Source organism: Salmo salar, chromosome ssa02 (genome assembly GCF_905237065.1).
Source record: "Salmo salar chromosome ssa02, Ssal_v3.1, whole genome shotgun sequence".
Taxonomy (NCBI): Eukaryota; Metazoa; Chordata; class Actinopteri; order Salmoniformes; family Salmonidae; genus Salmo; species Salmo salar.
In genome coordinates this window covers 782,501-798,973 of record NC_059443.1, presented here as the reverse complement: position 1 = coordinate 798,973, position 16,473 = coordinate 782,501, and the positions used below count along the sequence as shown (strand labels likewise).

The following is a 16,473-nucleotide window of genomic DNA, read 5'->3' as shown; positions in this document are numbered from 1 at the left end:
ACTGAACCAACGCTGTGGAAACTAACAGCAGCTACTGGGGTCCTAGGGTTGGATAGACAGCAGCACACTGAACCAACGCTGTGGAAACTAACAGCAGCTACTGGGGTCCCTGGGTTGGATAGACAGCACACTGAACCAACGCTGTGGAAACTAACAGCAGCTACTGGGGTCCTAGGGTTGGATAGACAGCAGCACACTGAACCAACGCTGTGGGAAACTAACAGCAGCTACTGGGGTCCCTGGGTTGGATAGACAGCACACTGAACCAACGCTGTGGAAACTAACAGCAGCTACTGGGGTCCTAGGGTTGGATAGAGCAGCACACTGAACCAACGCTGTGGAAACTAACAGCAGCTACTGGGGTCCCTAGGGTTGGATAGACAGCAGCACACTGAACCAACGCTGTGGAAAACTAACAGCAGCTACTGGGGTCCTAGGGTTGGATAGACAGCAGCACACTGAACCAACGCTGTGGGGAAACTAACAGCAGCTACTGGGGTCCTAGGGTTGGATAGACAGCAACACACTGAACCAACGCTGTGGGAAACTAACAGCAGCTACTGGGGTCCTAGGGTTGGATAGACAGCAACACACTGAACCAACGCTGTGGAAACTAACAGCAGCTACTGGGGTCCTAGGGTTGGATAGACAGCAGCACACTGAACCAACGCTGTGGGAAACTAACAGCAGCTACTGGGGTCCTAGGGTTGGATAGACAGCAGCACACTGAACCAACGCTGTGGAAACTAACAGCAGCTACTGGGGTCCTAGGGGTTGGATAGACAGCAGCACACTGAACCAACGCTGTGGAAACTAACAGCAGCTACTGGGGTCCTAGGGTTGGATAGACAGCAGCACACTGAACCAACGCTGTGAAACTAACAGCAGCTACTGGGGTCCCAGGGTTGGATAGACAGCAGCACACTGAACCAACGCTGTGGAAACTAACAGCAGCTACTGGGGTCCTAGGGTTGGATAGAGCAGCACACTGAACCAACGCTGTGGAAACTATCAGCAGCTACTGGGGTCCTAGGGTTGGATAGACAGCAGCACACTGAACCAACGCTGTGGAAACTAACAGCAGCTACTGGGGTCCTAGGGTTGGATAGACAGCAGCACACTGAACCAACGCTGTGGAAACTAACAGCAGCTACTGGGGTCCTAGGGTTGGATAGACAGCTGCACACTGAACCAACGCTGTGGAAACTAACAGCAGCTACTGGGGTCCTAGGGTTGGATAGACAGCACACTGAACCAACGCTGTGGAAACTAACAGCAGCTACTGAGGTCCTAGGGTTGGATAGACAGCACACTGAACCAACGCTGTGGAAACTAACAGCAGCTACTGGGGTCCTAGGGTTGGATAGACAGCAGCACACTGAACCAACGCTGTGGAAACTAACAGCAGCTACTGGGGTCCTAGGGTTGGATAGACAGCAACACACTGAACCAACGCTGTGGAAACTAACAGCAGCTACTGGGGTCCTAGGGTTGGATAGACAGCAGCACACTGAACCAACGCTGTGGAAACTAAGAGCAGCTACTGGGGTCCTAGGGTTGGATAGACAGCAGCACACTGAACCAACGCTGTGGAAACTAACAGCAGCTACTGGGGTCCTAGGGTTGGATAGACAGCAGCACACTGAACCAACGCTGTGGAAACTAACAGCAGCTACTGGGGTCCTAGGGTTGGATAGACAGCAGCACACTGAACCAACGCTGTGGAAACTAACAGCAGCTACTGGGGTCCCTGGGTTGGATAGACAGCACACTGAACCAACGCTGTGGAAACTAACAGCAGCTACTGGGGTCCTAGGGTTGGATAGACAGCAGCACACTGAACCAACGCTGTGGAAACTAACAGCAGCTACTGGGGTCCTAGGGTTGGATAGACAGCAGCACACTGAACCAACGCTGTGGAAACTAACAGCAGCTACTGGGGTCCTAGGGTTGGATAGACAGCAGCACACTGAACCAACGCTGTGGAAACTAACAGCAGCTACTGGGGTCCTAGGGTTGGATAGACAGCAGCACACTGAACCAACGCTGTGGAAACTAACAGCAGCTACTCACAGGCTTCAAAAAAAGATGGATGCAATACTACTAGTGAAATAAAGTGAAAGGGAATTTGGTCAGTAAATATCCTAGGACCTAGGATGTTGTTACAATACATTAGTGCAGAATAAGTGATTGATAGATCATGAGTTGGGAGAGTCCATGTAGTACTGCCTCCTGCAGTGAACTGCTGTCGATCATATCAACATGATGGTAGCAGGCTACCACTGTATACTTGTGGACTGATCGAGATAACAGTCCTATCTTGGAACTATTCGTTAGGGGGATAGATAGGTGAACCTTTCTACATGGAGAAATGTAATTTCCCCATAAATAAATGAGTATCTATGATGACTATTACAATCTGTTCCTGTAGCCACCTGTATAACCTGCATCTTTAAGTGCATAGGGTAGTGACCGTGTCCCAAAGGGCACCTTATTCCCTAAATAGGGCACTACTTTCAACCCTACGGGCCCTGGTGAAAAGTAGTGCACTAAATAGGGAATAGAGTGTCGTTTGGGATGCACATAGGCCATACTCAGTGGTGGAAAAAGTATTCGATTGTCATACTTGAGAAAATGACTCAAGTAAAATTGCAAGTCACCCAGTAAAATACTACTTGAGTAAAAGTCTAAAAGTATTTGGTTTTAAATATACTTATTAAGTATTAAAAGTTAAAAGGAATTTCTAAAATATACTTAAGTATCAAATGTAACAGTAAAAGTATAAATCATTCCAAATTCCTTTATATTAAGCAAACCAGACGGTACAATTTACGATTTATTTTTATTGACGGATAGCCAGGGGCACACTCCCAACACTCAGACATCATTTACAAACTAAGCATTTGTGTTTAGTGAGTTTGCCAGATCAGAGGCAGTAGGGATGGACCAGGGATGTTCTCTTGATAAGTGTGTAAATTGGACCATTTTCCTGTCAAAATGTAACAAGTACTTTTGGCTGTCAGAGAAAATGTATGGAGTAAAAAGTACTTTATTTTCTTTAGGAATGTAGTGAGGTAAAAGTTGCCAAAAATATAAATAGTAAAGTAAAGTACAAATACCCCATTAAAACTACTTAAGTAGTACTTTAAAGTATTTCCACTTAAGGTAGTTTTACACCGCTGCTGGTGTCAGCCATGAGGTGGTAGTCACCTCAGATATAGTCTAGGTAAATACCCTGAGAGAAAACACATTGCATTCTTCTATGATTGAATTCCAACCAAAGTCAATTCAGAACCACAAGGATCAAAGCCAGTGGCTCTTTACAGATAAACAGGAAATCAGATTGCAAAGCGACCAGAGTACAGGGACAGTATTAGAGAACATTATATTTTCTGTGGAACAACCAAGATTCAATAGTGTATTGTCACAACGTCAAACAAGACAAATCGAAAACTAGATTGGACTTGATTCAAGAGCCAATCAAGAAAGAAGGAAAAGCCCATGGGCCAATCCCATCATGTCTTGAGTCCCAAATTTCACCTTATTCCCTTTACAGTGCAGTACTTAAGACCAAGTATTTGTAAGTCGCTCTGGATAAGAGCGTCTGCTAAATGACGTAAATGTAAATGTAAGTATTTCACTATGTAGGGAATAGGGTGCCATTGGGGACACACAACTCCATGTTATTAAAGCCAGTCTCACCTCTGCAGATGGGGACAGGGAAGTCCCAGACGGCCATATTGCCTGTGTTGAGGACACAGGTAAGGAGTGAGTGACCGTCCAACACGTAGCCCGTCACACACCTGTAGCGGATCGTGTTCCCGATGTTGAACTGTGTTCCGTTTAGGATGCCTTTAGGTGGAACACCAGGGTTCCCACAGGCGCTGCTCCTTAACTCTGGAACACAGACACAGAGATAATGTTACCACAGAACACCGCTCCTTAACTCTGGAACACAGACAGAATGTTACCACAGAACACTGCTCCTTAACTCTGGAACACAGACAGAATGTTACCACAGAACACTGCTCATTAACTCTGGAACACAGAGAGAATGTTACCACAGACACTGCTCCTTAACTCTGGAACACAGACAGAATGTTACCACAGAACACTGCTCCTTAACTCTGGAACACAGACAGAATGTTACCACAGAACACTGCTCCTTAACTCTGGAACACAGACAGAATGTTACCACAGAACACTGCTCCTTAACTCTGGAACACAGACAGAATGTTACCACAGAACACTGCTCCTTAACTCTGGAACACAGACACAGAGAGAATGTTACCACAGAACACTGCTCCTTAACTCTGGAACACAGACAGAATGTTACCACAGAACACTGCTCCTTAACTCTGGAACACAGACAGAATGTTACCACAGAACACTGCTCCTTAACTCTGGAACACAGACAGAATGTTACCACAGAACACTGCTACTTAACTCTGGAACACAAACAGAATGTTACCACAGAACACTGCTCCTTAACTCTGGAACACAGAGAGAATGTTACCACAGAACACTGCTCCTTAACTCTGGAACACAGACAGAATGTTACCACAGAACACTGCTCCTTAACTCTGGAACACAGACAGAATGTTACCACAGAACACTGCTCCTTAACTCTGGAACACAGACAGAATGTTACCACAGAACACTGCTCCTTAACTCTGGAACACAGACAGAATGTTACCACAGACACTGCTCCTTAACTCTGGAACACAGACAGAATGTTACCACAGAACACTGCTCCTTAACTCTGGAACACAGACAGAATGTTACCACAGAACACTGCTCCTTAACTCTGGAACACAGACAGAATGTTACCACAGAACACTGCTCCTTAACTCTGGAACACAGACAGAATGTTACCACAGAACACTGCTCCTTAACTCTGGAACACAGACAGAATGTTACCACAGAACACTGCTCTTTAACTCTGGAACACAGACAGAATGTTACCACAGAACACTGCTCCTTAACTCTGGAACGCAGACAGAATGTTACCACAGAACACTGCTCCTTAACTCTGGAACACAGACAGAATGTTACCACAGACACCGCTCCTTAACTCTGGAACACAGGACAGAGAGAATGTCACTAAATCCACTTCAATCAGTGTAGGTGAAGGGGAGGAGACAGGTTATTAAAGAAGGATTTGTGGTGAACGAGCAAGACAAAATATTTAATAGTCTTTGAACGGGGTATGTTAGTAGATGCCATGCGCACCGGTTTGTGTCAAGAACTGAAACGCTGCTGGGTTTTTTCACGCTCAATATTTTCCTGTGTGTATGAAGAATAGTCCACCACCCAAAGGACATCCAGCCAACTTGACACAACTGTATTTGTATTTATTATGGATCCCCATTATTTCCTGCCAAGGCAGCAGCTTCTCTTCCTGGGGTTTATTATGGATCCCCATTAGTTCCTGCCAAGGCAGCAGCTACTCTTCCTGGGGTTTATTATGGGTCCCCATTAGTTCCTGCCAAGGCAGCAGCTTCTCTTCCTGGGGTTTATTATGGATCCCCATTAGTTCCTGTCAAGGCAGCAGCTACTCTTCCTGGGGTTTATTATGGGTCCCCATTAGTTCCTGCCAAGGCAGCAGCTACTCTTCCTGGGATATATTATGGATCCCCATTAGTTCCTGTCAAGGCAGCAGCTACTCTTCCTGGGGTTTATTATGGATCCCCATTAGTTCCTGCCAAGGCAGCAACTACTCTACCTGGGATTTATTATGGATCCCCATTAGTTCCTGCCAAGGCAGCAGCTACCCTACCTGGGATCCAGTAAGATGAAGGCAGTTATGAATGTATTGTTGTATAATTGTATAACAGATTTCACAACACATTAGGTGTGTGCCCTCAGGCCTCTACTCCACTACCACATATCTACATCACAAAATCCATGTTTACATATGTGTATAGTGTGATTGTTATCGTGTGTGTGTATGCATGTGTCTTGGCCTATGTTTCTGTCTCTTCACAGTCCCCGCTGTTCCATAAGGTGTATTTTTAATCTGTTTTTTTAAATCTGATTCTACTGCCTGCCTCAGGTATCTGATGTGGAATAGAGTTCCATGTAGTCATGACTCTATGTAGTACTGTGCACCTCCCATAGTCTGTTCTGGACTTGGGGACTGTGAAGAGACCTCTGGTGGCATGTCTTGTGGGGTATGAATGGGGTGTCCGACCTGTGTGGTAGTCGTTTAAACAGGCAGCTCGGTGCTTTCAACATGTCAATACCTCTCATAAATACAAGTAGTGATGAAGTCAATCTCTCATCCACTTTGAGACAGGAGAGATTGACATGCAGACCAAGGCTCTGCATCTGTCCTCGTGCTCATAGACCTTAGTGCTGCTTTTGACACCATCGACCACTACATTCTTTTGGAGAGATTGGAAACACTAATTGGTCTACACGGACAAGTTCTGGCCTGGTTTATATCTTATCTGTCAGAAAGATATCAGTTTGTCTCTGTGGATGGTTTGTCTTCTGACAAATCAACTGTAAACTCCGGTGTTCCTGTAAACTCCGTTTTAGGACCAGTATTCTTTTCACTATATATTCTACCTCTTGGTGATGTCATTCAGAAACATAATGTTAACTTTCACTGCTATGCGGACGACACACAGCTGTACATTTCTCTGAAACATGGTGAAGCCCCAAAATTACCCTCCCTGGAAGCCTGTGTTTCAGACATAAGGAAGTGGATGGCGGCAAATGTTTTACTTTTAAACTCGGACAAAACAGAGATGCTTGTTCTAGGTCCCAAGAAACAAAGAGATCTTCTGTTGGATCTGACAATTCATCTTGATGGTTGTACAGTCGTCTCAAATAAAACTGTGAAGGATCTCGGCGTTACTCTGGACCCTGATCTCTCTTTTGACGAACATATCAAGTATATTTGAAGGACAGCTTTTTTCCATCTTTGTAAAAATCTGAAACTTTTTGTCCAAAAATGATGCAGAAAAGCTTATCCATGCTTTTGTCCCTTCTAGACTACTGCAATGCTCTACTTTCCGGCTACCTGGATAAGGCACTAAATAAACTTCAGTTAGTGCTGAACACGGCTGCTAGAGTCTTGACTAGAACCAACATTTTTTATCATATTCCTCCAGTGCTAGCCTCTCTCCACTGGCTTCCTGTTATGGCAAGGACTGATTTCAAGGTTTTACTACTAACCTACAACGCATTACATGGGCTTCCTCCTATCTCTCCGATTTGGTCCTGCCGTACATACCTACACGTATGCTACAGTCACAAGACGCAGGCTTCCTTACTGCCCCTAGAATTTCTAAGCAAACAGCTGGAGGCAGGGCTTTCTCCTATAGAGCTCCATTTTTATGGAATGGTCTGCCTATTCATGTGAGAAACGCAGACTCGGTCTCGACCTTTAAGTCTTTATTGAAGACTCATCTCTTCAGTAGGTCCTATGATTGAGTGTAGTCTGGCCCAGGAGTGTGAAGGTGAACGGAAAGGCACTGGAGCAACGAACCGCCCTTGTTGTCTCTGCCTGGCCGGTTCCCCTCTCTCCACTGGGATTCTCTGCCTCTAACCCTATTACAGGGGCTGAGTCACTGGTTTCTAGTGCTCTTCCATGCCGTCCCTAGGAGGGATGCGTCACTTGACTGGGTTGAGTCACTGATGTGATCTTCCTGTCCGGGTTGGTGCCCCCTCGGGTTTGTGCCATGGCAGAGATCTTTGTGGGCTATACTTGGCCTTGTCTCAGGATGGTAAGTTGGTGGTTGAAGATATCCCTCTAGTGGTGTGGGGGCTGTGCTTTGGCAAAGTGGGTGGGGTTATATCTTGCCTGTTTGGCCCTGTCCGGGGGTATCATCGGATGGGGCCACAGTGTCTCCTGACCCCTCCTGTCTCAGCCTCCAGTATATATGCTGCAATAGTTTATGTGTCGTGGGGCTAGGGTCAGTCTGTTATATCTGGAGTATTTCTCCTGTCTTATTCGGTGTCCTGTGTGAATTTAAGCTCCCTCTAATTCTCTCTCCCTCCCTTCCCCGCCCAGAGGACCTGAGCCCTGGGACCACACCTCAGGACTACCTGGCCTGATGACTTCTTGCTGTCCCCAGTCCACCTGGCCGTGCTGCTGCTCCAGTTTCAACTGTTCTGCCTGTGGCTACAGAACTCTGACCTGTTCACCGGACGTGCTACCTTGTCCCGGACCTGCTGTTTTCGACTCGCTCTCTCTACCGCACCTGCTGTCTCTAACTCTGAATGATCGGCTATGAAAAGCCAACTGACATTTACTCCTGAGGTGCTGACCTGTTGCACCCTCTACAACCACTGTGCTTATTATTATTTGACCCTGCTGGTCATCTATAAACATTTGAACATCTTGGCCATGTTCTGTTATAATCTCCACCCGACCCAGCCAGAAGAGGACTGGCCACCCCTCAGAGCCTGGTTCCTCTCTAGGTTTCTTCCTAGGTTCCTGCCTTTCTAGGCAGTTTTTCCTAGCCACCGTGCTTCTACGCCTGCATTGCTTGCTGTTTGGGGTTTTAGGCTGGGTTTCTGTACAGCACTTTGTGACATCAGCTGATGTAAGAAGGGCTTTATAAATACATTTGATTGATTGATTGATATTATTAATGTTTGCTCTCTTAATATTAGGAATGTGTTGTTAATGTTTTGTACACTCAGTGTATATTGGTGATGTTAAACTGTTAAAGCCATATACCTCTCAGTAAAGGTAACCACTGGTTTAACACCGACACTCAGATCCAATGGTTAGAGTAATCTTCTGACACACCTGCCCGATATGGACACGTCTATGTTCGTTCAATTAAACCACTCACAAAAGTTGGATTTGTGTTGTTATAATGTTTTTTTTTTAAATGAATGTCTATGTACTGCTACTGAAGACAGAGGAGAATATGTTGAATGTCAATGCACTGTGAATTAATATAATAATGACATACATCAGGTAGCCTGTGAACTGGTCAGGGCTCCATAGCCGCAGGCAGAACAGTTGAAACCTCACGCCATTTCCACTCACTGTAAATATACTTTTTTTTCTATTGTGTTATTGACTGTACGTTTTGTTTATTCCATGTGTAACTCTGTGTTGTTGTTTGTTGTTTGTTGTGTCGCACTGCTTTGCTTTATTCTTGGCCAGGTCGCAGTTGTAAATGAGAACTTGTTCTCAACTAGCCCACCTGGTTAAATAAAGGTGAAATATATATATATTTTTTTCAAATGTGTTGTTGTATTGTTTTGAAATGATTGTCTATGTACTGCTACTGAGGACAGAGTGGAATATGTTGAATACCAATCAGTGTGAATGACTTTAATAATCCCATACATCAGGTAAAACAACAACAGACGTACATAACTGCTATGTGATGAAAATCACAATGACTTATTCTGTCAAGCAGTTTGATAGAAAACATATTGCAGTCGGATGTATATACTATTATTGTCGTGTTTGTTTACCATCTGGCTTTCAGCCAATTATTCTGGAACCAGACTGGCGGGTCTGCATCCCAAATGGCCCCCTATCCCCCAATGTAGGGCACTACTTTTGACCAGGGTCAATAGAGATCTGGTTAATAGCAGTGCACACTACATAGGGAATATAGTGTCATTTGGGACACGAACCTAGACCCACATTTCCTCTTAAGAGTGAAACTGCTGTCTGTGAAGAACACATTGAAAACCTAATCATAAAGTTTACCGGCAGAAACAAGAAACGGTCATATACTTTCCACACTGCTCGTTCACCGTAACCACTCACAGTTCTCACACTTCATTTGTATACAGGGAATGTATTTACCAGACTCTCCAGCCTTCTGGGAGCTTCTGTGTGTTTATCTCGGAAAAAGGGGGGACGGGACACATTTCTGTATCGTATCAATAAATCTCCCCCCCCAAAAAAACAGAACCGAATCTTGTGTGCACTAGCTATCTGGACTGTCTGCCACCAGAGATTACATATGTGTATTGTCTATGTTTACGTCTCTGAGTTTTAATTGGATTGGATTTCTGCCACGTTCACGTCCACGAGTATGATCTGATAACAGATGATAACAGACAGAGGGATTAATGGAGGAGCTATAATCATCAGATGATAACCAGCAGAGGGATTAATGGAGGAGCTATAATCATCAGATGGTAACCAGCAGAGGGATTAATGGTGGAGCTATAATCATCAGATGATAACCAGCAGAGGGATTAATGGTGGAGCTATAATCATCAGATGATAACCAGCAGAGGGATTAATGGTGGAGCTATAATCATCGGATGATAACCAGCAGAGGGATTAATGGAGGAGCTATAATCATCAGATGATAACCAGCAGAGGGATTAATGGTGGAGCTATAATCATCAGATGATAACCAGCAGAGGGATTAATGGTGGAGCTATAATCATCAGATGATAACCAGCAGAGGGATTAATGGAGGAGCTATAATCATCAGATGATAACCAGCAGAGGGATTAATGGAAGAGCTATAATCATCAGATGGTAACCAGCAGAGGGATTAATGGTGGAGCTATAATCATCAGATGATAACCAGCAGAGGGATTAATGGTGGAGCTATAATCATCAGATGATAACCAGCAGAGGGATTAATGGTGGAGCTATAATCATCAGGTGGATTTGTTTGGAAAATGAACTGGATGGTTCAATACAGTATAACTGTTAATGTGCACCTCAAAACCATTTCACAGCATATCACAATGTTTACAAATCCATTTGAAAATAGCTCTTTACATATTAGAAGAGAAAGCAACATTTCATATTCAGTTCACTACAGAATAGAGTATTCTATTACAGAATATTCACTACAGAGTATTCTGTAGAGTATTCACTATAGAATATTCACTATAGAGTATTCTATTACAGAATATAGAGTATTTTATTACAGAATATTCACTACAGAGTAGAGTATTCTATTACAGAATATTCACTACAGAATAGAGTATTCTATAACAGAATATTCACTACAGAATAGAGTATTCTAATACAGAATATTCACTACAGAATAGAGTATTCTATTACAGAATATTCACTACAGAATAGAGTATTCTATTACAGAATATTCACTACAGAATAGAGTATTCTATTACAGAATATTCACTACAGAGTATTCTGTAGAGTATTCACTATAGAGTATTCACTATAGAGTATTCTATTACAGAATATAGAGTATTCTATTACAGAATATTCACTACAGAATAGAGTATTCTATTACAGAATATTCACTCCAGAATAGAGTATTCTATTACAGAATATTCACTACAGAATAGAGTATTCTATTACAGAATATTCACTACAGAATAGAGAATCTCTTCAATAACAAGCACATGCTCAATGTCAAGTGGCCAACAACGAGCAACAAATAGGCAGGTGAGGAAATACATTTCTAAACCCCTGTCTGCTGCACAATATGTTAGCATCAGAATCTGAATGAAATGTTGCATCAAGCATATGTCACCCCACCCCACGCCAGCTTCTCAAACCTCTTTTCAAAGTTAGCTACAGTATATAGCTACAATAGAGAAAGGAATTGGTCGTAAGGAATAGTTCTGTAATCCTGGCCCGGCCATTCCCATTAAACCGAAGAGGAACCATGATTTACTGGTTGGTCAGGGTTCAGGTTTAAAGCAATGGAGGCATTTTGCTAAAATTATAACAGTTCTGACTCTACCTTTGGTGTATTACCTTTGGTGTATTGAAATACATTATATGGTGACAGAGTCTAAGAATGAACGGATAGACAACACAGTGGGGAAAAAGTATTTAGTCAGCCACCAATTGTGCAAGTTCTCCCACTTAAAAAGATGAGAGAGGCCTGTAATTTTCATCATAGGTACACTTCAACTATGACAGACAAAATGAGGGGAAAAAAATCCAGAAAATCACATTGTAGGATTTTTAATGAATTTATTTGCATAGGTGGAAAATAAGTATTTGGTCAATAACAAAAGTTTATCTCAATACTTTGTTATATACCCTTTGTTGGCAATGACACAGGTCAAATGTTTTCTGTAAGTCTTCACAAGGTTTTCACACACTGTTGCTGGTATTTTGGCCCATTCCTCCATGCAGACCTCCTCTAGAGCAGTGATGTTTTGGGGCTGTCGCTGGGCAACACGGAATTTCAACTCCCTCCAAAGATTTTCTATGGGGTTGAGATCTGGAGACTGGCTAGGCCACTCCAGGACCTTGAAATGCTTCTTACGAAGTCACTCCTTCGTTGCCCGGGCGGTGTGTTTGGGATCATTGTCATGCTGAAAGACCCAGCCACGTTTCATCTTCAATGACCTTGCTGATGGAAGGAGGTTTTCACTCAAAATCTCACAATACATGGCCCCATTCATTCTTTCCTTTACACAGATCAGTTGTCCTGGTCCCTTTGCAGAAAAACAGCCCCAAAGCATGATGTTTCCACCCCCATGCTTCACAGTAGGTATGGTGTTCTTTGGATGCAACTCAACATTCTTTGTCCTCCAAACACTACGAGTTGGGTTTTTACCAAAAAGTTATATTTTGGTTTCATCTGACCATATGACATTCTCCCAATCCTCTTCTGGATCATCCAAATGCTCTCTAGCAAACTTCAGACGGGCCTGGACATGTACTGGCTTAAGCAGGGGGACACGTCTGGCACTGCAGGATTTGAGTCCCTGGCGGCGTAGTGTGTTACTGATGGTAGGCTTTGTTACTTTGGTCCCAGCTCTCTGCAGGTCATTCACTAGGTCCCCCGTGTGGTTCTGGGATTTTTGCTCACTGTTCTTGTGATCATTTTGACCCCAAGGGGTGAGATCTTGCGTGGAGCCCCAGATCGAGGGAGATTATCAGTGGTCTTGTATGTCTTCCATTTCCTAATAATTGCTCCCACAGTTGATTTCTTCAAACCAAGCTGCTTACCTATTGCAGATTCAGTCTTCCCAGCCTGGTGCAGGTCTACAATTTTGTTTCTGGTGTCCTTTGACAGCTCTTTGGTCTTGGCCATAGTGGAGTTTGGAGTGTGACTGTTTGAGGTTGTGGACAGGTGTCTTTTATACTGATAACAAGTTCAAACAGGTGCCATTAATACAGGTAACGAGTGGAGGACAGAGGAGCCTCTTAAAGAAGAAGTTACAGGTCTGTGAGAGCCAGAAATCTTGCTTATTTGTAGGTGACAAAATACTTATTTTCCACCATAATTTGCAAATAAATTCATTAAAAATCCTACAATGTGATTTTCTGGATTTTTTTCTTCTAATTTTGTCTGTCATAGTTGACGTATACCTATGATGAAAATTACAGGCCTCTCTCATCTTTTCAAGTGGGAGAACTTGCACAATTGGTGGCTGACTAAATACTTTTTTCCCCCCACTGTATGTTAAAGAACAATTTGATGCATTTCTTTCTGATAAATTCCTATATTTGCCAACAGAATGAATTCCAAACATGGCCTGTTAGAGGGGGGGCAAGGTAGACTAAAGTTAAGCTGAAAAAGTTTCAGTCGCAATGTTCGTCAAGCTTGAAACAAACGCATATTAACACTCATTATAACTCTAGGTGTGGGGCTAAGTTTCATGACAAACAGGAAGTATAACCCATTCAGAAAATCAGGTCGATTCCATGCTCAGTCCAGCAGCAGGTGACCTCATAATGCTTCTGGTCAACACTGCAGAGTAAAACTAAATGGATGTTCTCCTTTCATTTAGCTACAAAAGAAGATAAATATTTACCTGCAGTTTGGAATTGAAGAGTTTAATTAAAAAAAACGCTATATATCCACTTTCAGAAATGTTGGTAAATTGGCGTTTATTATGAAAGAGATTGGTGTGTTTTTTCACTAGCGAATCGTGGCATTGGGGTTGTTCAATGACAGACGTGTATTTGTTTAAAATCTGATCACTTGATGGTTTCATTTCAGAGAGACAAATAATCATGTTTTGTTTGCGAAACGTTATATATCCCCTTCACTCTCAGAGAAATCAGTAGTACTGCTAGGTTTTACACAGTAATACTATATATCCCCCCTCACTCTCAGAGAAATCAGTAGTACTGCTAGGTTTTATACAGTAATAATATATATCTGCCTCACTCTCAGAGAAATCAGTAGTACTGCTAGGTTTTACACAGTAATACTATATATCTCCCCTCACTCTCAGAGAAATCAGTAGTACTGCTAGGTTTTACACAGTAATAATATATATCTGCCTCACTCTCAGAGAAATCAGTAGTACTGCTAGGTTTTACACAGTAATACTATATATCTCCCCTCACTCTCAGAGAAATCAGTAGTACTGCTAGGTTTTACACAGTAATACTATATATCTGCTTCACTCTCAGAGAAATCAGTAGTACTGCTAGGTTTTACACAGTCACATGTAACAAATAACTACTTTAAAACAATTTAACTGTGAATATTATACATTTGTGATATCAATATTTAAAAACATGTTAAAATACTGAATCAATACAGTAATATGAGTCCTGTATGTAAAATACTGAATCAATACAGTAATATGAGTCCTGTATGTAAAATACTGAATCAATACAGTAATATGAGTCCTGTATGTAAAATACTGAATCAATACAGTGATATGAGTCCTGTATGTAAAATACTGAATCAATACAGTAATATGAGTCCTGTATGTAAAATACTGAATCAGTACAGTAATATGAGTCCTGTATGTAAAATACTGAATCAGTACAGTAATATGAGTCCTGTATGTAAAATACTGAATGAATACAGTAATATGAGTCCTGTATGTAAAATACTGAATCAATACAGTAATATGAGTCCTGTATGTAAAATACTGAATCAATACAGTAATATGAGTCCTGTATGTAAAATACTGAATCAATACAGTAATATGAGTCCTGTATGTAAAATACTGAATCAATACAGTAATATGAGTCCTGTATGTAAAATACTGAATCAATACAGTGATATGAGTCCTGTATGTAAAATACTGAATCAGTACAGTAATATGAGTCCTGTATGTAAAATACTGAATCAATACAGTAATATGAGTCCTGTATGTAAAATACTGAATCAATACAGTGATATGAGTCCTGTATGTAAAATACTGAATCAATAAATCAAAATCAAATCAAATGTATTTATATAGCCCTTCGTACATCAGCTGATATCTCAAAGTGCTGTACAGAAACCCAGCCTAAAACCCCAAACAGCAAGCAAAGCATGTGAAAGAAGCACGGTGGCTAGGAAAAACTCCCTAGGAAAAACTCCCTAGAAAGGCCAAAAACCTAGGAAGAAACCTAGAGAGGAACCAGGCTATGAGGGGTGGCCAGTCCTCTTCTGGCTGTGCAGGGTGGATATTATAACAGAACATGGTCAAGATGTTAAAATGTTCATAAATGACCAGCAGGGTCAGATAATAATAATCATAGTAGTTGTCGAGGGTGCAACAAGCACGTCCGGTGAACAGGTCAGGGTTCCATTGCCGCAGGCAGAACAGTTGAAGCTGGAGCAGCAGCACGGCCAATACAGTAATATGAGTCCTGTATGTAAAATACTGAATCAATACAGTAACATGAGTCCTGTATGTAAAATACTTACACTTTACTCATATAGCAGATGCTGTTACCCAGAGCGACTACCAGTCAGTGCATTCATCTTAAGATAACTAGGTGAGACTCAGACAACCACATATCACAGTCAAATATACAGGATATCGACATTTCATTTCAGCTCAACAACGGATATATAGCGGGGTTTTTTTTTTTTTTTGCAACAAAACCCATTTCAATACACATCTAAAATCTATTAATAAAAACAAATCTGAGAACAGCAATATTTTACACACACCACATGAAAGTACCCACCAGCAATACTTTCTGATGAAAAACCCCCCCAACAAATGTGAGAAATTGGTGGATATGACGTTTTGGAACAAAACTCTTCAAGTGTACAACAGAGCAACAGCAGCTGTAGACTTGCCTCACAGTAAACTCAGTGGTACAAGGGGCCGCAACCCAAACGGAACACTACTCCTATTATAGTACATTACTTTTAACCAGGGCTCTTTGTTGCACGGAGGGAATAGGGTGCCATTCGGGACGACGCCGTATGAGTTATGTGAACAAGTAAATGAGGTAGTTGGCTCAGAGGTCTCTCTAGGGGGAGAGCTATTTATTTCCCTGTATAGCTAATGACTGTGTAGCCCTTTGAAGAAGATGAGGGTGTGGCGTGGCACTGTGTGTGTGTGTGTGTGTGTGTGTGTGTGTGTGTGTGTGTGTGTGTGTGTGTGTGTGTGTGTGTGTGTGTGTGTGTGTGTGTGTGTGTGTGTGTGTGTGTGTGTGTGTGTGTGTGGTGTCTATTGGTGTGTGTCTGTCTGTGTGTGTGTGTGTGTGTGTGTGTGTGTGTGTCTATGTGTGTGTGTGTTGGTGGGTGGGTGTGTGTGTGGGTACTTTGTGTGTGTGTGTGTGTGTGTGTGTGTGTGTGTGTGTGTGTGCTGAGCAACATAACTCTCCCACAGGAACCCTGTACA

The 16,473-nt window shown here is 42.6% G+C and overlaps 1 protein-coding gene across 1 annotated transcript in view; it reads right to left on the bottom strand.

Moving 5' to 3' along the window:
- LOC106592657 (CUB and sushi domain-containing protein 3) overlaps positions 1-16,473 on the bottom strand; it is a 500,234-nt gene that overhangs the window by 427,571 nt on the left and 56,190 nt on the right. The window contains 1 exon segment of the mRNA XM_045696358.1: positions 3,703-3,897. Within this exon segment, the coding sequence (XP_045552314.1) occupies positions 3,703-3,897 (195 nt within the window).